The 23,672-nt window shown below is 45.1% G+C and overlaps 1 protein-coding gene across 7 annotated transcripts in view; it reads right to left on the reverse strand.

The window, feature by feature from the left end:
• FHIP1B (FHF complex subunit HOOK interacting protein 1B) overlaps positions 1-21,553 on the reverse strand; it is a 28,540-nt gene extending 6,987 nt beyond the window's left edge. For 2 of the 7 annotated variants that reach the window (XM_081155193.1, XM_081155191.1), the window contains exons 1-11: positions 21,412-21,553; positions 11,030-11,358; positions 10,259-10,897; positions 9,744-9,902; positions 9,512-9,598; positions 9,104-9,304; positions 5,322-5,401; positions 4,965-5,128; positions 3,785-4,561; positions 670-848; positions 349-511 (exon numbers count right to left, since the gene is read on the reverse strand). In XM_081155193.1, the coding sequence (XP_081011319.1) occupies positions 349-511; positions 670-848; positions 3,785-4,561; positions 4,965-5,128; positions 5,322-5,401; positions 9,104-9,304; positions 9,512-9,598; positions 9,744-9,902; positions 10,259-10,897; positions 11,030-11,167 (2,587 nt within the window). In that variant the 5' untranslated portion in view covers positions 11,168-11,358; positions 21,412-21,553. Of the gene's footprint in view, positions 1-348; positions 512-646; positions 849-3,784; positions 4,562-4,922; positions 5,129-5,321; positions 5,402-9,103; positions 9,305-9,511; positions 9,599-9,743; positions 9,903-10,258; positions 10,898-11,029; positions 11,359-21,411 lie in introns of all 7 variants that reach the window. The other 5 variants (XR_014000064.1, XM_081155194.1, XM_081155192.1 and 2 more) reach the window with 5 other exon arrangements.
• Between the last annotated feature and the right edge of the window lie 2,119 nt (positions 21,554-23,672).

The following is a 23,672-nucleotide window of genomic DNA, read 5'->3' on the forward strand; positions in this document are numbered from 1 at the left end:
ACTTAAAATATTGACCTCTCTCCTCTAATTCTGTTGAGATTCCATGGCCCAAGTCAAATGCCATGTCCTTTACCAAGCTGTAATAATATCTAACCTATAGACTACTCTGTCCCCTTGCCTGTTCCCAACTACTGGAGCAGTTCTTGCTGGTACTGCTGATTTGGCTCTTAGTGGGAAAAAGTATACTATCCTCTGACCAGAAGCTTGAGAACAAACACCAACACTTAATTTTCTGCAAGTTCCCAGTTCCCAGCACAAGGTTTAACTCTTAATAAGTGTTCAACTGACCTAGGTTAATTAGCTATATAGGGAGGGTCGGGAGGGGGTAGTAGGGTAGGTAGGCCTCACCTAGAGGATCAGAGCGGCGAGGAGCAGGTCCTGCTGCAGAGCCTTCAGCCCAGTCCAACTTGCCACGAGCAATGAGGTACTTCTTGGCTTTGGAGAGCAGTGCTGGGAAGTCCTCCTGGGAGGCCGCAAAGCTCTCAATCTTATTCTTCACGGAGCCCAACACCTATGAAGCACAACTTCATGACATTTCTGAGTAGCTCTAGACTGACAAAGTCCTTTCTAGTCACATTGGGCCTGTTCCCAGCCACCCAGGGCCACTCCAGCTGCGGGCCTGGCCCACCATGGAGCCTGGACGCACCCATGCATGCATGCATCGCACACCTGCAGCAGGGACTTGACACTGGGCTGGAAGACCATGTTGGTGTTGAGCAGGAAAGAGCGGAGCAGGGGCTGGGGGTGACAGGCCAGCTGGGCCACCAGCCCCGTCAGCAGGAAGTTGACATAGACGGAGTTCTGCAGCATGTTCTCGAGTTTGGCAAAGAGCACAGCCATGAAGGGGCCTGGGGGAGGTGGGCACAAGGATACAAGGCCTGAACACAATGCACATCACACGCATTCCTCCCAAAAACAAGAGACACCCCCCCACTAGATGATAATTATTTGTACGTCAGTCTCTGGGTATGTTTAAATATCCTGTGAACACCTATTCTGGGGAAGATAAAATAGCAGACACCACATGGACACCCAAGAGTCCAGATACTAGCTTTACACACACTTGAGCTGAAGAGCCAGATCATAGGCTATGAAGTCAGACAGACCTGGTTTCAAATTTCAGCTTTATCCTTTGCTAGTTATTAGATGAATCAAAACTCTCCAAGCATAGTTTCCTACTTGGTAAAATAAGAAAATATACCCAACTCATAAGTTATTATGAGGATGAAAGAGAGACAAACATAAAGCATTTAGTCCAAAATCTTGCAAATTATAAGTATTCAGTAATAACTATAAGCTACATAATGTTTCACAGTTTTTTAAAAAGCTTCATCCAAGAGGCACAACAGAAGAATGAGAAAGTGTTTAGGACCAAAAGAAATCAGGTTACACCCAAACATTAGACTCGAGTCAAAAAGAAAGCAAAAGGAAAGTGTAGCAAAGGCAAAGAAGGTGACTACATGAGCCAACTTAAAGTCAGAGGAGAAATCTTTGGAGGACCAAAGAAATCAGCTCTGTTCAAGAGCTAGGAATCAAGAACAGGTGGAAAAGAATCTGTAGGAAAAAAGAACTTGAGAGTTGAGAGCTAGAGGAAACCAATTCAGGGCAGACTCTTTGGTGGGGCGAGGATAACAGAAGGGCTCACGCCTGGCCGAGCGTGGCTCAGAGGTTGAGCGTCAACCTAGGATCCAGGCGATCGGAGTTCGATTCCCAGTCAGGGCACATGCCAGGGTTGCGTGCTCGATCCCCAGTCGGGGGCGTGCAGGAGGCAGCCGATCAATGACTCTCTCATCATTGATGTTTCTATCTCTCCCTCGCCCTCTCCTTTCCTCTCTCTGAAATCAATAAAAGATATATTTTTTAAAAAAACATAAAAGGGCTCAGAATGCTCCACTGGGAAAACTGGCCTCAATGAGCCAGAGCCCCAGCACTAGCACTCCAGACCATCACAGTCTGTCTGATCAGGGATCTATGGGAGAAAGGAAGTAAACCTAAGAACTGCACTATGAATTGAGACAGGAGAACAATGAAGGGCAAGAGGCAGTGAATCCTGGAAAAGATTCTAGAACATTCTCCACTCCAGATGCACATAATCAGCTTTAGCTCCAAAACAACTCTAGCGTAACAGGGTCCTAAGATAACCCATAACTTTGTTCTTCTGTTCTTCTCATTTCCTGCCATTTTCTTATAAGAGAAAATTCAAAAGCTCAGATGAGTTTACAAAAAAGTAAAAGGACAAAGCTTCAATTAATGTTTCAAGAGAGTGGTAAAACCTGCACACCACCTCCTAGTGGTATTGAGTAGGAAGGAGCAAAGCAAAGACTAAATAAATAAATGAAAAGATATGTTTTCTATAGTCTGCAAGAGGGAGTCATCATGACTCCAGAGCAGAATCCTTGATACTGTGCAAGCAGGATGGCAGCATATCCCAGGCCATCAGAACAGGTATTGATCAAGGCATGACAACTTGACTACAACCGGAGATAGGTGGTTGCCTTGGTCAACCAATATCTGCCATGTAATAGCCCTGGTCAATGTGGCTCAGTTGATTAGGCATCGTTCCATGGACCAAGAGGACAATGGGTTCAATTTCCAGGCAGGGCACACACCTAGGATGAGGGTTCAATCCCCAAGTTGGGGCACATACACCGAGGTGCTTACAGGAGGCAACCGATCAATGTTTCTCTCCCTATTCTCTCTCTAAAATCAATGAAGCTTGTCCTCAGGTGAGGATTAAAATATAAATATATCTGCCATGAGCTCAAGAGATGATAATCCTGGTAAAAAGCTACCACATGCTGAGTTCTTACAATGTACCAGCATCGTAGTAAGTGATTTTACATGCATCAATGGCATAGATGGGACCTTAATCCAAGGTATGTCTAGTTCAAAGCACTACACTGCTTCCCAGAGGTGATTTTTTGTTCATTTTTCTCCCCCCTCACACAGGTGTGTAGTAAGAATAAGAACCAGCTTAGGGCTGGGGTGGGTAGAACTGGCTCTCAAACAAAAACAAAGAGGAGCCGGCCTAGCCACTCAGGTTACATCTAGCTCCAAGGGCATCCTAAAGAGACCAAAAGAACTCAGCTGAGGAGCTCAGAACTATACTTTGTCATTTGCCCTAAAGAGGTATTTCACTACCTACTTCATTCATTACTACTAACCATTCATCCTTAAGAAAGTCTTACTGGATAGTGATAGCAACCAACAAGGTACAAGGACAGAGAACAGGAGAAACCTAAAACTGAATCCGAGAAGAGGCTGGGAGAAAGGAGGCCAGGGCTGAGTAGGGCAAGAACACCAGAAGAGTTGATCCAGGACCACAGAAGAGATGACAGGAGAGCTAAGACCCAAACAGACAACTGGTAGAAAAAGCTCGGAACAGCATAGTTTACAGACAGGTGCCTCATACACTGGACAGCAGGTATGTCTTCCACTTGGTTCAGATATAATGCTATGATTCCCCAGGATACGCCAAGGAGAGAATATCCTGATCACAAATCCCAGGAAGTGGCCAGAGTCAGTAAGAGGGGGAACGTGCACATAGGACATACAAGGCTCAGACATAATCAATACTCAAAACAGCACAAGCATGGAAGATGTACACACAGACACAGAGACACAAGTATGACATGATATGTATCTGGAAGGAACCCAAGCAAAATGGATGAGGAGCTAGGCAAGTACACAGAAATGACATGGCCAAGAAGTCTCAGAAACCAGCACAAACACGTCAAAAACATGCAGAGTACACAAAGGAGAATGCCTAGGGTAAGGAGCTTACCAGTGAAGGGCTGGCTTGGCAGCTGGTTGAGTGTCCGCAAAGGGCTGCTGAGGAAGGGGCCTGGGGGCTCAGGAGGACAGGTGAAGCTTTCGTAGGCCTCCTCTTCCTCAAGAGGTAGCGGAGGCTCTAGGGGAGGCTCTGAGCCAGCCCCACCATTGCTCAATGCCACCTCCAGTTCCCGGAGCTCCTGCCCAAAGCCCTCTAGTCCCGCCATGCCCTCAGAGGTGCCCCCTAGCAGGTCCCCAGCTCCCTCCTGCGGCACCCGACGGACTTTCTTGGCCCCCTCAGGCCATGGTCCTGGCATCCCATTGAGCTGAGGAGGAGGCAGGTGGCCGGGGCCCTCCCCTGCACCCCCCGTCAGCCCCCCACTCCCCAGCTCCTCTTCCCCTTCTCCCACGTTGTCCCTGTCCTCCTCAGGCAGTAAGCTGCGTTTCTTAGTCCGGGAGCCAACAGGACTGGGCTCAGGAGGCGGACGCTCGCCATCATAGGGAGCAGACCAGGTACAGCAGGCTCGGACACAGCGGTCCACACCACGGCGCGCCTCACGCAGATACTCTAGGTAATTGTCTTCCAGCTCACCAGGCTCCTCTGCAGGGCTTGGCCGTCGGCCAGGGCTGGAGGTTGGGGATGAAACAAGCCCTGGTGAGCGAGGGGCTGGGGATGGGGACTCAGAGCCACCTAAGCTCTGCTGTCGCAGGAAGAGGGCCAGACGAGATGGCGTGGAGGGCCTGGGTACTGTCACCACAGAAGAGGAGTCAACACTTGGGCTTCCAGGGCCTGCAGATAGGAAAAAAACATAAGAGGGATCAAAAAAACAGAGGTCCAGGGGGAAAGAGATGACACCTAGGGAAACTGAGAGAGAAGGTAATGAGGCAGCAGAAACATGGGACCAATTCAGACAGCTAACTCTCTACCCTCCAAATGAAGCTTTTCCTCATCCACTACCCCATCTCACCACCACCACCATCAAAAGGACAATGGAAACATGAAGAATACTGGACTAGAGAGGAACAGCTTTGTTCAGAAGCTAAATTTCTTTGGTGGAGTTAAGGATCTACCCTGCAAGACCCCCTCATTGAATTCCCACCTCCATCCCCCCACCCCTTCTTGTTAGGCTACCCTGGAATCCAGGCCATACCCGTGGTGTCCTCCCTTCTCCCTGACTCTCTGCTAGGCCCACCTCGTGCCCACGAGGCATGCTCTGAACGGGGTGGGCTGGAGGCACGGTGTCGACAACAGCGTGGGATTAGGGAGAGAAACTTGTCTGCTGCTCGTCCATATAGATCCACATCACGCACAGCTGGCTTCTGGCTCAGCATCACATGGTTACATGGGACAAGATACCTGGGAAAGACAGCAGAAAAGGGACACAAGGTAGATCAGGAAGGAAGGACAGGGTTTTGGAGAACATCAGGCCAGTGAAACTGCCTCCAAGAGGAAACCCATGAGCAACCCCAATACAACCCATTACCCCAGCAAAGCACAAGGCACTGAAAGTTCAGGGTCAGCCATCCCTCAGCACTGCCCACACAGGTACCTGAGAACCAGCTGCAGCAGGACATCCTCACAGCTGAGGTTCAGTAGGGTCCTGAAGAGACTCAGAGAGACCATGCAGAGCTGGGGGAAGTGGGGGAGGAGGAAGGGAATCACCATAAGAGCTCTCTACCCTCCAAGATGTTTACCAAATAGGAAACCCCCCAATCCCAGGCCCAACCAACCATTCCTAGAGGAACAATATGCACAGGGCCTGGCACATAATCGCCATTCAGTAAATGATCACATGATGCCCGGCCGGCATGGGTCAGTGGTTGAGCATCAACCTATGAACCAGGAGGTCATAGTTCAATTCCCAGTCAGGGCACATGCCTGGGTTTCGGGCTTGATCCCCATTAGGGGGCGTGCAGAAGGCAGCTGATCAATGACTCTCTCATCATTGATGTTTCTCTCTCTCTCTCCCTCTCCCTCCCTCTCTCTGAAATAAAAAACATACTAAAAAAAAAAAAAAAAAAAAAAGGATGCTACCTTTAAAAAAAAGTGATCACATGATGTTTGTGGGCAAGACAGATAGGGATGAACCATGTGTCAAAACCAATATATTTCTACAGGCCATACACATATCAGCAAACTCTCGGCTATATTCATCAGTGAGATATATTCCAGCAATACTTAAATGGAATGAATATTCATGAAAAGAAACCCTAGGAAATACTAAGACTGAATGAATGACTAACAGGAGACAACAGCAACATGATAACTGGGTGAATACCTGTCAGCAGAGACTGTAGCAGCCCAGTAACTGAATGCCTACCAACAAGGAAACAGAGGGAACCTGGAAGCATACCAGCTGGGAAGTGGGCAGGGCTGTGAACAGGAGTCTGAGTCACCTCTCCAACACTAGTGTTCTCTCTCAGAAGGTAAGATAAAGAAAAGCTCAAGGGCAGCTGACAGGAAAAGGAAAAAATAGGTGGGTCCAGAATAGGGGAAACCTTTTGTTTTAGAAAAGGAAGTAGGGTGGTTAGCCTCTGAGTAGGCGAAGAGAACAGATACATGTAAACTCTCCCTCACTCTGAATCCCCATGACACTTTCTATAAACTTCCCTAATGGCAAGTATGTCAGATACCTTGAGCTCCCTGAAGACAACTATTGGATCTTACTCTAGGGCACTATCTGCACAGTCTAGGCGCTCATCATTTACTGAATGAGAATTAAAAGCCATCCACAGTGGGAAAGAGATGAGACAGCAGTTCACATTTTGGACAGCATGGATGTTTAGGAGGTTTACCCTAAATGACCATTTTAACTGGCAATGAAAACATTCAAACTCACTGAAAGGTCTTAATCTCCAGAACCTATAAATATTTTGCATTACATAGCAGAAGGGACTTTGCAGATATGATTAAGGTTATGGAATTTGACCTGGGAAGATAATTCTGCCTTATCAAGGTAGGCCCAATGCAATCACACAAGTCCTTAAAAGCAAAGAACCTTTTCCAGCTGGGTCAAAAAAAAAAAGGAAGAGAGATTTGAAGCATGAGAGGGACTCAATCCACCAATGATGGCTTTGAAGACAGAAGAAGGGGGCCATAAGCCAAGAATTAGCTGGCCTCTAGAAGCTGGAAATGGTCCTCAGCTGACAGCCAGCAAGAAAACAGGAACTTCAGTCCCATAACTACAATGAAATAAATTGTAACAAAAACCCAAATGAGCAAAGACATGGATCTTCTCCTAGAGCCTCCAGAGAGGAATGCAGCCCCCCACCAACACTGATTTTAGCCCAGAGAGATCATGTCAGACATACAACCTACAGAACTGTAAGATAATAAATTCATGTTGTTTCAAGTCACTATGTTTGTGGTAATTTGTTATTATAGCAATAGGAAACTAATACAAATAGTTAGGCACACAGACTGGCTAGTCAGCATGATTTACTTTAAGCCACAAAAGAGGCTACAGAAGTTACAAAGTCAGGCCAAAAGAATCAAGCTTAAAAAGGCCAAAGAGCAAAAATGAAAGATCTGCATGATCAACACCAGCATCCTGAAATCAGAAGGTATCTGGTTCCTCCAAGAACCAGGAACCAAGAAGAAATACCACAAGAACATAAAAGGTTCCTGAGACCAGGAGACTAACTGCAAGACTAATAGAAATACATGCTAAAGACTAGACAATGCGGGAAAGTCAGAGAAGTTAGGATAAGATTACAACAAAAACAAGATGGATAAAAGCCAGCAATTAAATAAATAAATAAATAAATAAATAAATAAATAAATAAATAAAATTGACCTCAAGAAGGAAATCAACTATCCTGAAACATAAACAGGATATTTCTTGAGGTCAAACAGATATAAGACCATGGTCTAATGTTAGCATAGTGAAAAATAAAATGTATTATATCTTTGTAAAATTAAAGCTTTGACATCTATTCTCTATTGGTTTATAGCAATAATTCTTAACCAAGGCATGTTTCAAAATTACTTTTTGGAACATTTTAAAAAATACATGTTGGAGGCCTACTCCCAAAGATTAAAGCTCAAGAGATCTAAGGCAGAGCTTAGAATCTGTTGTTGTAGTTATTGTCATTTTCAAATTCAGAAGTGTACGCTTAATTCAGAAACACTGGTCTGATCAGAGCGAGACTAGAGTATCTCATATAAACCCTAACTTAGCTATTCAGAAACCTCACCTACACAAAACATATCTGGAAACCTCACCTACCTGGAACCCTGCTACCAAGTACCTCAATTATCTAGAACAGTTTTCTAGAACCCTTAGTGATCTAAGGAATTCTGTTTTTAACACAAGGACCCAAGGAACTCCAATTATCTGTAATAAAAGAAGGAAACAAAAATGGTTCCAAAGCCAAAATAAATGTCATGGCTAAAGTAAAGCTTTATTTCCCGAGAAAGACTTCAGGTCTTTATTACTTGGAAACTATTTACTCCTATTTTATACACATTTCTATTGGTTAAAATCCAAACTTCTTACCATGGTCTACAAAGTCATGCATGATCTGAACCCTACCTACTTCTTTACTTTCACCTCATTCCCTTCTTTCCCTTGCTCACTACACCTCCAGTCACACTGTTCTTTCATTTCCTCAAATACATTCTCTTCCCTATTCATTGTCCTTTGCATATTGCTCCCTCTGCCTAGACTCTTCTTCCACTTGCTCTTCAATAAGCTAATTCCCTCATGACCTCTAAGTCTCAGCTCAGTGTCACCTCCTCAGAGTTTTTTTTACCACCATCTTATTTTATAAGCACCGTTTGGTTTTCATTACAATGACCACAATTTTCAATTATTTTAGTAATGTGTTTGCTTGTCTACCTCCTCTATAATATAGGAAGCGCCATGAAGTCAGATGCTCAAGAGGAAGGAACGTAAGTAGATAGGTGGGTGTGGGTGGGTGACCCAAGTTATAGCAGTTCAAATGCAGCAAATCCAAAAGGTAAGCATGCTAGTAGCAGCTGGGTCAGCTATCAAAGCAGACACAAAACCTGAAAAAGCAATCTTGAGTCATCTACAACAGGCCACAGAGCACTACACGGCTGAAAAGAACCTCATGTCAGTGATACATCACAAGTGTAGCACAATGGCAAACCTAGAGCCATAATGAGCAGCCAAAGTCATCCAGAGAAGGAAATTGTGTTCTAGAGTCATATATTACAAAAGCAGATTAAAATCTGTACCCAAAATGGTTAAAAGTTAAATACTAGAAAGTAAATCCCATCAACTTTAAAGTGATTGCTGAAGACAAAGGCCAAAGAAGGGCAGTAACACCCTCCCAGAACAAAGGTCAGAGAGAGAAGATGGCTCACCGAAGTAAGCCAGGACAGAGGTAAGGGCCATACCCGGGAGTTGCTGCCAATACGGGCAACGAGGGTGTCAAGGATGGTGTGGGTGTCATGCCGGTGTAACAGCAGGAATCGCAGGAAGGTACGGAGCAAGGCAGGCTCTGAGATACTCCGTAGGAAAAGTTCCAGATAGGCAGTACTGGCGATCATCTCCTCCACAGAGGTCTGGACGAAGGGAAGGGAAAGATTGGAAATTTAGAACTTCCCTGCACATATACTGAGTCATTTCCCCTGAGTTTCAAGGAGGAACCAGGAGCAGACAGGGAAAGAGGGAGGAGTACCTAGCCCACTGTTTCCCACATTGGTCTTGGCATTGAAGTTGCCATCTGTCAGCCTAATCCCCTATTCTGTCTTGCTACCCATGACTGTCACCTTGTGCAGGGCAGGGCCCATGACAGGTACCAGGAACCCATTATGGATATAATCAACCAGCTGCTTCTGCACCAGAGGATGAGCCACCTGTACGGGTATGAGAAAGAGGAAAGAGAGCTGAATAAGTAGGCACGCTCAGGATGACAGAATAGCAGAACTCCAGGGAATGCACCCCCTCCAACCCCATCTCCCCAGAATGTCCAAGGGCCAGACCTGGAAATCCCAATCGCACCTGAATGACTGCATTGCAGAACTCTAGGGAACTCATGAAGAGTGCAAGGGCTGGCACTCCTACCCAGTCCTCCCGTCGCAAACAGTGCCAGTCATCCCCTGGAACTTCAATCTTCCGGGGCAGTGAGGAGTACAGGGCACTCAGCCCTGTGGCCAGCACCTGGGGGTGATCCCCAAGGACAGGTTACCAAAGGCTCAAACAATATAAAAAAAGGGAACAGGGGAGGTACTAATACAGAGTTTTTATTGGAGCAGGGGGAAGTGCTATTACCAGAGCAGATTATTTAGATACCTAATGTTCCAGGACATCACCTGGGAACATTGTCCTATGAAGAGCCTTAGTACCTGCCTTATCCACCTAAGCCATGTTTTCATCCCCAGCCCAACTCTAGGCATTCCTTTCAATCCCAGGAGCCTAGTTCCTGAGGAAAGAGTCCTGATACACAGGCCCTCTACATCTCCTGTCCAGTGCCCACACACCATACCCTACCCCCCCCCATCCCAGGAGGTGCTGACCGGGCAGAAGTAAGAGTGATCTGCGATGTAGCGGCCCACGGTGGGGCTCCCAGCTGATAGAGCCATAAGCAGGAGTAGGGCATCACGGGCCTGCTGGCCCAAGGTGCCCTCTCGATGGACGAAGGGAACAAGGCGAGAAAAGAGGAGAAGACGGGGGGCAGCTCCAGGCTCAGGAGGTGGCTGCAGGAAGAACTCAAGCAATGAAGGCTCCCGGGCCAGACACACACACAGCTGGCTGAGAAGTAGCACCAGGCCTTCATCCAGTGCTGGGCTACTGGGCACAGGGCGGCCACAGGCATCCAGCAAGGTCAGCAGAGCCTCACGAACTGGACCATGCCGCAACAGTGGCTGGCGAGCTTCGCTCACCAGCATCTCAAATAGTTTCAGTTGCTCAGCCCGCCGTTCCTCAACCCCATCCCCAAGCTCATCCCACTGAAGCTGCCATGCCAACACACGGGTTAGCAGATCCTCGCGCAGAGCAAACTCCAGAAGGGGCCCAGGGGCAGTGGGGGCCGAAGGGACTGCACGATCCTCTGCCAGCAGCGTCAACATCTGGTAAGTATGGTTGCGCACAGCACTGAGATCATCTGCACCCCCAGGAGCTACCCGAGGGCCTTGCCGCTCCAGGATTCGCACCACCTGGGGACACAAGACAGAAGATAGAGGGAATCTATGATAATAAAATGACTAAATGAGACATTGAGAGAACAAAAAAAGTTAGGAGGACTCAGGGAACCAGTAGACTAGGGCCTTTGGCATATAGTCTCCTACCTGGGACCAGTGATTCTTGAAGACCATAAGGCAAGTCTCAGGGTCAGCCATGACAGGGGTCTGCAGACTGGCACCTTGAGGTACACGGTGCCCAGGGCCTCGGGAGGCCAGTCTGCTCAGCCAGTTCATCCTCTCCATGAGGCAGGCTGGGCAGGGCCAGCGGCCAGAGGAGCACACTCTGAGAATTTGCCAGCTGGAGGCTTTCTCCACTTGTGTTTCCAGTCAGCTTCATCTGGTCTGTAGGAGCCAGTAGCTGGCCATGGAGCCAGAAGATATACCAGGCTGGAGTAGCAAGCCCAGAGGTTACTGACCAGTCCAGACTTGCAAATCTAATTCAAAAAGAGAATGGAAGAGATCAACAGAAGTTTGCAGCTCTCTACTACCCAGCAGGAAGAATTCAGCCACCACTCCACTGAAAACTCCACACACACGCACATAATCATCATCTTAAACTTAACATGTCTGAAACAGAAATTAGCCCTAGCTGATTTGGCTCAGTGGTTAGAGTGTCGGCCCATGGACTGAAGGGTCTCGGGTTCAATTCCTGGTCAAGGGCATGTACCTGGGTTGCAGGCTTGATCCCCAGCCCCAGTCGGGACATGTGCGGGAGGCAACCAATCAATGTGTCTCTCTCACATCAATGTTTTTCCCTCTCTCTCTCCCTCCACTACTCTCTCTGAAAAAGCAATGGAAAAAACATCCTCAGGTGAGGATTAAAAAATAATTAAAAAATAAAACAGAAATCATTTCTACCAATAAACCTATTACTCCCCCAGCCTTCTCCATCTCAATAAATATCAACATTCACCTACATGCTCAGGTCAAAATCCTGCATATCATCCTTATTTCTTTTCCCTACTTCTAATACCCAGTTCATCAGCAAACCTTATCATCTCTACCCTCAAAACACGTCTCACTATTGCAACAGTTTCCAATATGGTATTCATACTTCCAGTCTTGCCCTTTAAGAGTCTATACACATAGCCACCAGAGTGATTTTTTTTATTTTTTGTTAATCCTCACCCAAGGATATTTTTTCCATTGATTTTTAGAGAGTGGAAGGGAGGGAGGGAGAGAGAGGGAGAGGGAGAAAGAGAAGGGGAGAGAGGAGCAGAGAGAAAGAAACATCGATTTGAGAGAGACACATCGACTGGTTGCCTCCCGCACAAGCCCTGACCAGGGCCAGAGATCGAACCCGTAACCCAGGTACGTGCCCTTGACCAGGAATCAAATCCGTGACCCTTCGGTGTACAGGCCAACATTCTAACCACTGAGCAACACCAGCCGGGTCATAATGATATTTTTAAAATATAAATTATCTCTCTCCTCTGCTGAATACCCTCTAATGATTTCCTATCATACTAGAAATTATCCAAAGCCCTTTACCTTGGCCTATAGGGCCCTACATAATCTAATCTGTGCAACCTCCTACCATCCCCCTCCTCACACATACTTTACCCATACAGGCCTTTGTTAATACTTCCCCATTCCCTCTGCTTGGAATGCTCTTCTTCTGATTTTCATGTTACTCGCATCACTCAGTTCTTTTCAAATGCCATCTCCTAAGAGAGGCCTTACTCAACAATTCTATCTAAATAGCGCATCTTCCTACCTTCACTCTCTAACTTCCTAATCCTACTTTCTTCTTAGCAGTTTTCACTACCTGAAATTATTTATTTATCTATGTTCCCCACTAGACTGTAAAGTCATAGAGGGCATGGTTTATCTGTTTTATTTGCTGTTGTATCCTCAGTGCCTAAAGACTCAATATTTGTTGAATATATAAATGCTTAAGTGAATGAAGTAATGAATGAATGAACATATGAACAATCAAGAAACTCAGTCTTGCTCTGACTTCAGCCCTCTGATACTATTAGGGAATAAATTTTGTTCTGCCTATCAGTTTCCTTCCTAGAAGCCCACCCAGGAGGACAAATAGACCTTGAGTTGTCTGAATACTCTTAAAAGGTAGAAATGCAGAGCCAAACCAAAAGAGCAGAACAATTTTCATTCTACCAAGGAACACATGGACACACTCCCATATACACATAATCCCCACTCTTGTCATATACAACCAACACTCACTCCTGGGGACATGACATGACACCTTCACTAAAGAAAGGGGAAAAGTGCCAAAATAACTGTTGGCTCAGTTCCTTCTCCATCACACCCATCACCCCCCTGAGCAGTATTGTCTTTCAAGAAGGTAAAAACTTCAGAGGAAAGGTGTGGTTCAGCTGTCCTTCCTCTTTCTACTCAACAAGGGCTGAAGAAACCCAAAGACCAGGCAACAGCCCCACACTGCCATCCCCTTCAACCCAGATACTCTCTCTCTCACCAATGCCAACTCACAACTAAAGCAATGTAGCAACTATGCTTAAGGAAACCTTCTATACAACAGGAGACAGTCTTATATAAAGGGTGGGGGCAAGTTCTACATAGCAAACAAGACTCACTCACTGATTAAGTCAATGTACATCCACACTGATAAAGTACTAGGCACTGTGCTGCATAAGCACTAGAAATACAAAAATGGATACAAATGCTGGGGGAGCATAAACAAAAACTCCGGTAAATATTATAACAGAGGTATTTACAAAAGTGCCATGGAAGCATAAGGGGAAGCAACTAATTCTGCCTGGGAGGTTATAAGAAGACTTCAAAAAGGTGGTATCTGACTTAAATCTTTAACAATAGATATTGGCCACAAAGAGAACAGAGGGAAAGAAAGGCCTTCTTCATATTAAAAACAGTATGTACAAAAATATGGAACTATAAAAGAGCATGACAAATCTGAAGAACAGTTACAAGTTTGCTGCCACTTACAGACTATCTACAGAAAAGAGATACAATATTGAGTTGAAGGGTAAATATGGATGAAGGTTATAAATATCATTGAATATCATGCTAAGAAGTTTGGGCTTTATCTATGGACACCTGGAGACAAAGGAGGTTTTTAAACAAGGAAATGACAAGGTCAAATTTGTCTTTAAAAATATGTCAGATAGCAGTATAAGTTGGAGCATAGAGACAGATGGCAGTGGACAATTTATAAGAATCTATTTCAATAGTCTGTTTTAAAGGGGGGAAAAAGGATGGCATGAACTAAGGTAGTAAGATCAAGATTAGAAAAGGTAAATCTGAGATTCACCTCTATCTTAGCATGTCCTATACTGAAATTATTTACACCTATAATATCTCGGCCATTAATAGGAAGTTCCCTAACAAGAGTGACCATATCATTCATTCTTCTCTGACATTAAGTGGCAACATAGTGCCTGGCATTCAAAAATGCTTGTAGAACTGAATAACGAACTTAAAATAATTATAACAGCTAACATATATTGAGTATTCACTATATGTCAGGCTCTAGTCTATGTAGTACCTCATTTAAACCTCATAAAAACCCTAGATGTACTATTATCTCCATTTTACACATGAGGAAATCAAAGTCTAGAAAGTTTGAATAGCTGTCAAAGCTAGCTAGCTAATAAGTGCAAGACGGACACATATGTAGAAAATCTGCTTCCAGGTTTAACTTACTCATAAAATAGAAGCAACAAGACATAGCAAACAAATGGAAGATAAAAGAGGCCCTAATATGAAGTATAGGAGACTCAGTAAAAGATAATGCCATTAATAAACTAGAAACACATAACAAAGGGAACTGTTCTAGAAAAGAAAATGAGAACAGTTTTGGACATGTTAAGTTTTGACACACTTATAGGATATCCAACGTGTCCGGAAAGCAAGTAAAAATATTATATTTGAGGTCAAGAGTGAATTCAAGACTAGAGATATAAATCCAGGAGTCACCAGCTTATAAGTGGTAGATGAAGCTATAAAAGTGGGTGGAATCATCCAGAGATATCAAAAGAGCATAAAAAGAGCTAAGGGTGACTCCTGGGGAAAACAAGGATTTACGAAAGCAAAGGAGTAGTCTTCTTTTTTTAAAATTTTGTATGTGCTTTTATTGATTTCAGAGAGGGAGGGAGAGAGAGAAACATCAATGACAAGAATCATCAATCGGCTGCCTCCTGCACGCCCCCTACTGGGGATGAAGCCCATAACCAGGGCACGTGCCCAGAACAGGGACTCGAACCGTGATCTCCTAGTTTATAGGTCAATGCTCAACCACTTAGCCACACCAGCCAGGCAGAGGAGGAGTCTTTAAAGAAAACTGTGAAGGTTTTCTTTAGCCAGAAATGGAAGGAGAAATCCAAGAAATAGCGGTAATCTAGAAATCAAGGGAAAAAATGTTTCAAGAAACTAGAGGTTGCCCATAGTGTATAGTCTAGAGAGATTAAGTAGAATGAAGATTGAAAATGGTCAGTCCATTTTAGGAATCATATTTTAGACAAACTTACGAAAGTGGTTAAAGAATGACTAGGAGCCAAAGATACTTAAGATGCAATTTCAGGAAATTCAGTAATATAGGGAAGGATGAAAATAGGACAATAGTTTAAAGAAGCTGGGAGGGGTGGTGGGGAGTCAAGAGAAAGAGTTCTTAATGTTTGGTTTGGTTTGGTTTGGTTTGGTTTGGTTTGGTTTGGTTTGGTTTGGTTTTAGGATGGCGGGAGCCTCAAAGGTAGTTGTCAAGTGAGGAAAAGAAATCTGAAGAAAGTAACAGGTTATGGGTAAATAAGATGGGAATAACTGACAAATAAAATAAGGTATAGGATTAGTCTGAGAAAAAGAGGTATACCACTTTCTCTAAGAAAGGAGGTCAACAGTAATAAATAAAGGATGGGTGCCACTTCAGGTAAATCCAAAATCTGAAAGAGGGGAGCTAACATCTATCACTACCATCCCCACCCAACCTTTCCTCCATCATGCACCCAAGAGAGTGGGGGTGAGGGAGAAAAGGGTTGAGAAGGTGGTAGAGCCACAGAATGGATGCTCAGTCTTACATACCAGATTTCCTATAAACCATCAAACACAGTCGTCCAAACTAGTAACTATCAGCAGCAAGAATACACCAGAAAAGGACTTACCCATCTACCCAAATACTTACAGTCCCAAGTAGGCATGGCTTGAAGAAGGCAAAGACAACAGCTGAGAATCTTGGTAAGAAGTCTCCTGTTACTAGCCTTACTAGCCCTCTCACTGTTATTGGCCCTGAGATACTGCATAATCTCTGCTGGATTCCTTAACCTCTGTCCATATAACTGTAAATATCATCCCTTTATTAAATTTTCCCCAAACCCCATTTGTGTCATCTGCTACTTGCAAAGACCCTGAGACAAGAATATTATTGTTTACAGACTGCTTTCTCAATCACATCTTGAGTACTGAAAACAAATAGAGGCCCTAAGCTCAAGAAAGAGAAGCAAATAGAAGTAAGTAAAGCATGAGTTCTGGAGTCCCTCAAACAAAGGCTTGAATCTCAGTCCACCATTTTCCAGCTATGTGACCTTAAATAATCACTTCATACATTGGAGCCTGTTTCCTCATCTATAAATTTCTGATGAAATAAATAGTTAATATTTTAGGAATTAAATAAGATCACTGTGTAGCACTCCATAAAGCAGGTGCACTGTAAATGACATTTATCTTTCCCCACTTCCCACTCCTGATCCTGTCTGACCAAGGTGTCCTCATATCTGAAAGAGGAAAGATCTAACCTGCCCTGACACGTCCATCCTCACCACCTCACACTTATACCCCAGTCAGCAGAAGAAGGGCCAAGCATCCAATCCCAGCAAAGTAAGGCATTAACATGCCCAAAACTAAACTGCCTCCAGCTTGTAGAACTCAATTCCAAAGATTAACAAACCTACCTTGCACTATACCTGGAGTGCCCACTTGTGCTCCACTCCTTGACCAACAAAGGGTACTGCTCACAGGCTGAAGAGGAACTGGCCTCTAGTACCTCCCCTCGCCCCCACCCCATGTTCTTACAAAGACCTCCAAGACAAGAGCCAGGCTGGAATCAGTGTCTCAGTACCTAAAGCCAACAGTTAACCTGGGCCCTGTTCACATAATGCAGAAACTTAAGAAATCATAATTTGGTGTCTCTTATCACCTAGATTTCCGGATTCCCTCTGTTAACTCTGCAAAGAAGATTGTGGAGTCACCACCCTCTTCCTCCCAAAGTAAAGTCTAGAAAAAAGAAGACCCCCTCTTTACAGATTTACCTTCAGGCTCCAGCCACAAAGAAAAAAAGGGGAAGAGGAGACGATCTTTCAGACTCACAAACAGCCAAGGTCAGGCACTCTCCTTAGAGTCCAAAATACAGGCTTACAGGCACATTCAACAAGTGTTCACCAACCTCAGAACAGCAAGCACAGGGCAGGAAATGGCTCAGTCTCACTTAGGAACCTTTGCCCTGGGAGAGGCAAAGAGAAAAAGGAAGATGGGGGCAGGGATGCACCTGCCAACATGTACAGCAGATAGGAAGGGACCAGAATGACCTTCTAAGAATAGGTCAGTAAAATTCTAGGGCTCCTCTCCCTACAATGGCTCTTCCCAGGCAAGATAACTGATACTGATATAAGAGGTATGGATGGGCTGTTACCCTAAATAGTGAAAGTAGAAAGAATGGATTAAAACCCACTTCAAAGAAGCCTATCAACCTAGAGCTCAGCTTACGTATCTTGTCTATCCCTCTGCCTATATGTGTAAGACAAACAGGCTATCAGTATATGGTCCCAAATCACTACCTCACCTCTCCCCAGTACCTCTGCTTCTCACAGGGAATCCTCATTTGACTCCAGCAGAGCCCTTGTAACTCACAACGTGAATCACACCCTAACTCCCCTTTACAACAGTGAATTCCCACGTCACACATGGTTATCTCTACTTGTTGGGTGAGAGTGTCAAAGAAGATGTCAAAAAGGAGGTGAGGCTGAACTAGATCTTAAAGATGAGGAAAGTTCACTGAGCAGAGAAGAAAAAGCATGCCTATCAGAGGAAGCAGCTATTACAAAGATTTCAAGGCTCAAAAAAGTAACAAGTTTGTTAAGGAACTGTGAACAATTTATTCAAGCTAGAACACAGAGGAGGGAGTGGCAGGAGATGTGGCTGGAGAGGTGAGTTGAGGCCAAATGAAGCCATATTAAAGAATTTGGATGTTGTCCTACAGTACACAAAGAGCCAAAAGTTTTTAAGCTCAGGAGTTCCATGACCAGAATTGTATTTTTAGAAAGATCATTCTAGGGATGGACTAGAAAAAAATCAAGTTTGAAGGCAGGAGATTGTTGGAGGAAAAAGAGCTCCAGATGAGAAATGAGGAGGAAGTAAACTAAAACTTTAACAGTGAGGTTGTAGCAGTGGAAATGAAGAGAAGATAGATAACATAAGAAAATGTATTAAGATTTTAGTGAATGATTAAATGCAAGGGGTGAAGGAGCAGAAATAACATAAGATGACACTGAAGTCCTAGCCTGGACTGAGATGGGGCAGGAGGGGCAAAAGCAGGCTTTCAGAGCAAAGACAATGAGTTCTGTTTTGGGCATGTTAAATTTGAGATACCTTTGGAGATATATAGCAGATCACTGAATATATATAATTGGAACACAGGGAGAGACTGAGACTATATACAGAGAAGTAATAACCTCATTATATGTTTTTTATTTCATATTCTCTCTCTAAATTGAAATTACTTTTTCATCTATCTTTCCCAATTAGATTGAGAATTCCCTGAAACCTCAGAGGAACATGTCTTATTTATCTTGTTATCTCATAAAATGTGAGCATCGCAAGGACACACTGTGTGCTGAAGAAGTACTTGCTGAATGAATAAATGAATTAATATATGAATGAGTTTGTTCTCCCAGCACATGGAGAATGCCTGGCAGGAGCAGATGTGGAATAAATGGTTACACACAACGTGTTTCTGTCTCTGCATCCTCATGCTCATCTAGGCTTCATCTTCTCAGGTCTACCACTGAGTTATATGCCAAAGTCAAAATCCATTACACGTAATGTACCACTATTCAACAAAGGGTTCAGTATAACAAATAATAAGCTTACCAAACCCAGTATTTTCTCCAAAATAATCAAGAATTTAGACAATCCCAAAGAACCCTCTGACACGTGACTCGAATCATCCTATCACTATCATGATGTGATCCAAGTATTATGTATACCTGTTCCTAGGTCATTGCCACAATTTAAGCAGAACTCTCAACCCTATATCACCCTCAAAATATCTTTCATCTTTTAGAAATAGAATAATTGCAAATCATAAAAAAAAAAAAAAAAAAAAAAAATACTTTTTTGCCAGGTATGATATCCTCCTTTTAGTCCACATCACCTTCACTCCCTATAACAAACTTTCTTCTCCAAGTCACTCTTACTCTCAGGAGACCAAATTTTAGGTTCAGCTTTGGCACTTTACCACTAGTTGACCTCTGGCTTCTGAATCTGATTCCTCGTCTATAAAACAAGAATTCCTGCCCTTACCTACTTCACAAGATATCTATAAATCCAGTAAAATTTCAGATTGCTATGTAAAGCATAATGTTGTTCAGATGTCAGAAGTTATATAGAACTACTGTTTAAAGACATGCTTCCTCAAAATAATACAACAGCCACATCATCATCACTCTGAATTTCTGGAATTCATTAACTAGTAGAAATATTTTTTAAATATTAAAATACAGGGCTGTTACTTTTCATTTGGGCAAATAAGACCATTTTTTTACACCTGCCATATACTATCACCATTATTTCATTAGTGGGAGAACACTTTAACACCAAAAGAAGAGAAATAATAATCTCAGAATAAATTTCTTTATGAAAAACTCATGTTTCATATGTTGTCTTTCTCTCCTTTCACCTTGGGTGGATGAAAACTTTATCATGGACTAGCAAAACCCTTGGCCCAGTGTTTAGGAATCACTGCTCTAAACCCTGTTATGATACATATAGGTTCTATAGGGTTCTGACTGTCTGTGCAGGTTGCCACAGATTCCACCAGCATGAAAACCTGTTTGGCTCCAAACAGAAGCAATGAAAACATACCATGGGACAGAATAGTAGTAGCTGGTTCTGATGCTGAGACTCTGGAACAGAATGGGAATGTGGGCGGCCCCCAATTCTCAGAGAAGGGTCTAGATAGGAAAGGCCTAGCTCTTCCTCTTGTTGGGGAAGGTGTCTAGGCTGTGTGGTAGACTGTCGGCAGAGAGGAAAATTTATTGGTGTGAAAGTGACTATTATCACTGAGTGCCAAGCCAGGTTTCCAGAACTTTCTAAATTTTCATGTGCTAATAAAGTGAACCCAGTATCAAGTCGTGGAGGAAAGAACAAATTGCAAAAGTATAGAAGAAAACTTTCGGGAGTAGTAGAAACGTTCAGTAACTTGAAAGTGGTGATGATTTCACAGATGTAAACGTGTCAAAACTCATCACACATGTACATTTTAAACATGAGCAGTTTACTATACATAAAACTTACCTCAATTGTTTTTGTTTTAACTGTAAGAATATGAGAGCAAAGCCTTCCTGTTTGGAAACCTAAATATAATGTTGTATGTAACAAACCATGTGACTTCCATGACAGTAGAATTACCAACTGAATGTGGTTAATTCAATATATATGACAACCATCAAAGCCCCACGGCTCAGCATGGGTGAGGAGCAGCAGAGGAGTAAGGTCGCCCAGAAGCGGGTGGAGAGAAAACAAGCAAAAGCAGTCACAGCCAAAACACCTCCATGAGAGGCACCATCTTTCAAGTTTGCAGTCTCAAGGAGGAACCTGAGGGAACGGGGTCCCAGTTATTACCCAGTTGAAGACTAAGACCAGAAAAACGATATCACAGTTACTATAACCCGAGATGCCTTCATATTTTTTGTCCCCCAAAATGAGTAGGGCCCATGGCAGCAGAAGTGCCAAGTGCACAACACTTCCACCCAGGCTGTCCTACTCAGACTAGAGTTACCGCTCTCACTGGCCAGGACAGTCCAGCGAAGGAGGCTCCAGAACCCAGCTCTCACCCTCATCCAAGTCTCACAGCCAACCCTCAGTCCTTCCTCCGTGCCCTGCGCTCATCTCCCTCGCCAATTCACCACCAGCCCGCACACTCTCACCTTCGCCCTTTCCTCTCCCCTCCCCGCACAGGGCTGACCCCCACACTCGGGACACGGGGCGTCCCTCACTCCTGCCCACAGGAGCCCCAGCCCCTCCTGTTCACAAGCCCCTTCCACTTGACCCCTCGGAAAGCACCGCAGCCCCCCATACAGGCCAGCTCCTTACTTGCGCACACACCCCTAGGCTCTAACCCTGCACCCCTACCTGAAACACACACCCGGCCCCTCACCACATGCCAGCCCCTCACCCTGTCCCCTCACAACCCGTACAGTCACCAAACCAGGAGCCGATATGGCCCAGGGCCTCATCCCCTCACGCGCTCTCCTCGGAGCCTTCCCGCCCAAACTTACCTTTCACTCACGGAACCTGGACCCTGACCAGGCCCCACCGCCGCGGCACCGCTAGGTGAGTTCAGGCCGCCGCCATCGCTCCTCAGGCGCACCAGCCGCGCCCCGCCCCGCGCCCCACGCAATCCGCGCCCCCGCGCACCACACGTAACCGCCCAGAGACGCACGACTGGGCAGTGGCGTGCCAGCTCATTGGCTAGACCGGGCCAAAGCCAGAGCGTCGGTGTCTGTTTCCTGGCAACGGCCGAGCGCAGGGGCGGGGTCACCGACTGCCCCCTCCCCCGCCCAGTGAGAGGTACCGCCTCTTCCCCAGGTCCCGCCCCTTCGCGCTGTACACCCCGCCCCTCAGGAGGACTCCGGCGGGTCACTGGGGTAGACCTCTGGGGAGGCGGAGGCCCACGGGCTAGGGGCGGAGCCCAGGGGGGAGAGGGGAGGTCGAACCTGTGGGCAGAAGGCGGCATCTAAGGAGGGACGCGACCTTACGAGCCCGGGAAAGACCAGAGAGCCGGGGCTTAGGAGAGAGATGAGGCTGTAAGAGACAAACACGGAAGGGACTGGGCCACGGGTCCCGGGCGGTGCTTGGAGTGGAAGAGAGGGCGTGAAGGGGGCGGGGCCAGCACGGAAGGGCAGGTCTCAGGGGAGGTGGCGGTAGGGGGGCGGGGCCTTGGAAAAGCGGAGCCCTAGGAGGGACTTACTGCTAACAGCCTGGGTGGGTTTTGCTCCAGCTGTGCATAGAACCTGGGCGATGACCGCTCCTCTCGACTACTCAACACCTTGCTGCCCCGTGACCCCTTGGGCACTGTCTTATTCAGCTTCTTTGGAACACGGTTAATAAGCGCCTCCGTGTCAGGCGGGATCCCAGATCTATCAGAACCGGCCTCTGCCCTCCAGGAGCTCAGCGCTTTAACCAGACGATTGCAGCACAGTGTAAAAAGTGCCATGGAAGAGCAGCACTTAGCACGGTTGGTGCGTATAGAGGCTGAGGGAACATAAGAGCTCAGGGCCTTAGGGAAGCCTTCCAGGAGGAGACAGTGTCTGAGCAATCTTGTGAAACAAGCTAGAGAAAGGTAAACTAAGAGATACAGAAGTTTCAGATAAGGTCTGTGGTTTAGTTGAAAGGATTGTATCAATGTTAATTCCTTGGTTTTGAACAATGTACTCCGGTTATATAAGATGATAACAGGAACGTGGGTAAGAAGTTTACAAGAACTTTCTGTACTGTTTTTGTAACTTTTCTGCAAGCCTGAAATAAGTTGAAAATTTAAAGTCTTTTTTTAAAAAAAAAAAAATGTTTTAAAAGAAATGGAGGTTTCAGTTCAAAGGCACTTACCAAGGCAAGGAAAAATGGTCAGCATGTCAGGAGTGCTCTGGGAATTACAATCAGTACAGCGTGTCTGGAGCCTGGAGAACATGTAGAGGAAACACTGTTAGGTGAGGCTGAAGGCATGGACATAGGTCAGGTACTAGAGAGCTTTGTAGGCCATGTTAAGGAGTTTAGGTTTTATCCTTAGGATAATAGAGAACTGTAAAAGAATTTTAAACATTGTCAGATCAGTAAGGTCGAAATAAGAGTAGTAAGGATGCAGAGAAATGGACATGTGGACATTACAAGGCAGGTCACCAGGAATTGATGATTGGATGAATATGAAAGGAAAATAAGGAGTAGTAAAAACTGATGCTTAATTTATATAAGTTCAAACACAGCCAAAACTAAACTGTGATATTGGAAGTCAGGATAGTGATTATCCTTGGAAAAGCACTGACTGGAAGTGGGCAGAGTGGGGGTCTTGATGTGAGTGCTGGTTACATGAGTGTGTTCACTTTTGTGAAATTCATCAAACTGTATGCTTAGGAAATATGAACTTTTCTATACGTATGTTCATTCTGATTATTATGCTGTATAACAAACCATCCCAAACTTAGTGGTGTAAAGCAAAGGCTGTTTTATTATGCTCAGATATTCTGGGAGTTGAAACAAGCCCGCAGGAATGGCATATCTGTTCCATGATGTCTGGAACCTCATCTAGGATGCTCAGACACCTGCGGGTGACTTGAGGCTGGCGACTGGAATCATCTGGAGGCTTCTTCATTCACATGTCTGATACCTGGGCTGGGACAATTCAAAATCTGAGCTCAGCTGGGACTGTCAAAGTACAGTCATGTGACTGCTCCTTGTGGCTTGGGCTTCTCACAAAGTGGCAGCTAGTTTCCAAGAGGAGTCATCCTGAGAGGGAGCTTCCAGGCAAGGAGCATTCCAAAAAGAA

The sequence above is a fragment of the Miniopterus schreibersii genome, assembly GCF_964146895.1.
Source record: "Miniopterus schreibersii genome assembly, chromosome: 12".
Classification (NCBI taxonomy): domain Eukaryota; kingdom Metazoa; phylum Chordata; class Mammalia; order Chiroptera; family Miniopteridae; genus Miniopterus; species Miniopterus schreibersii.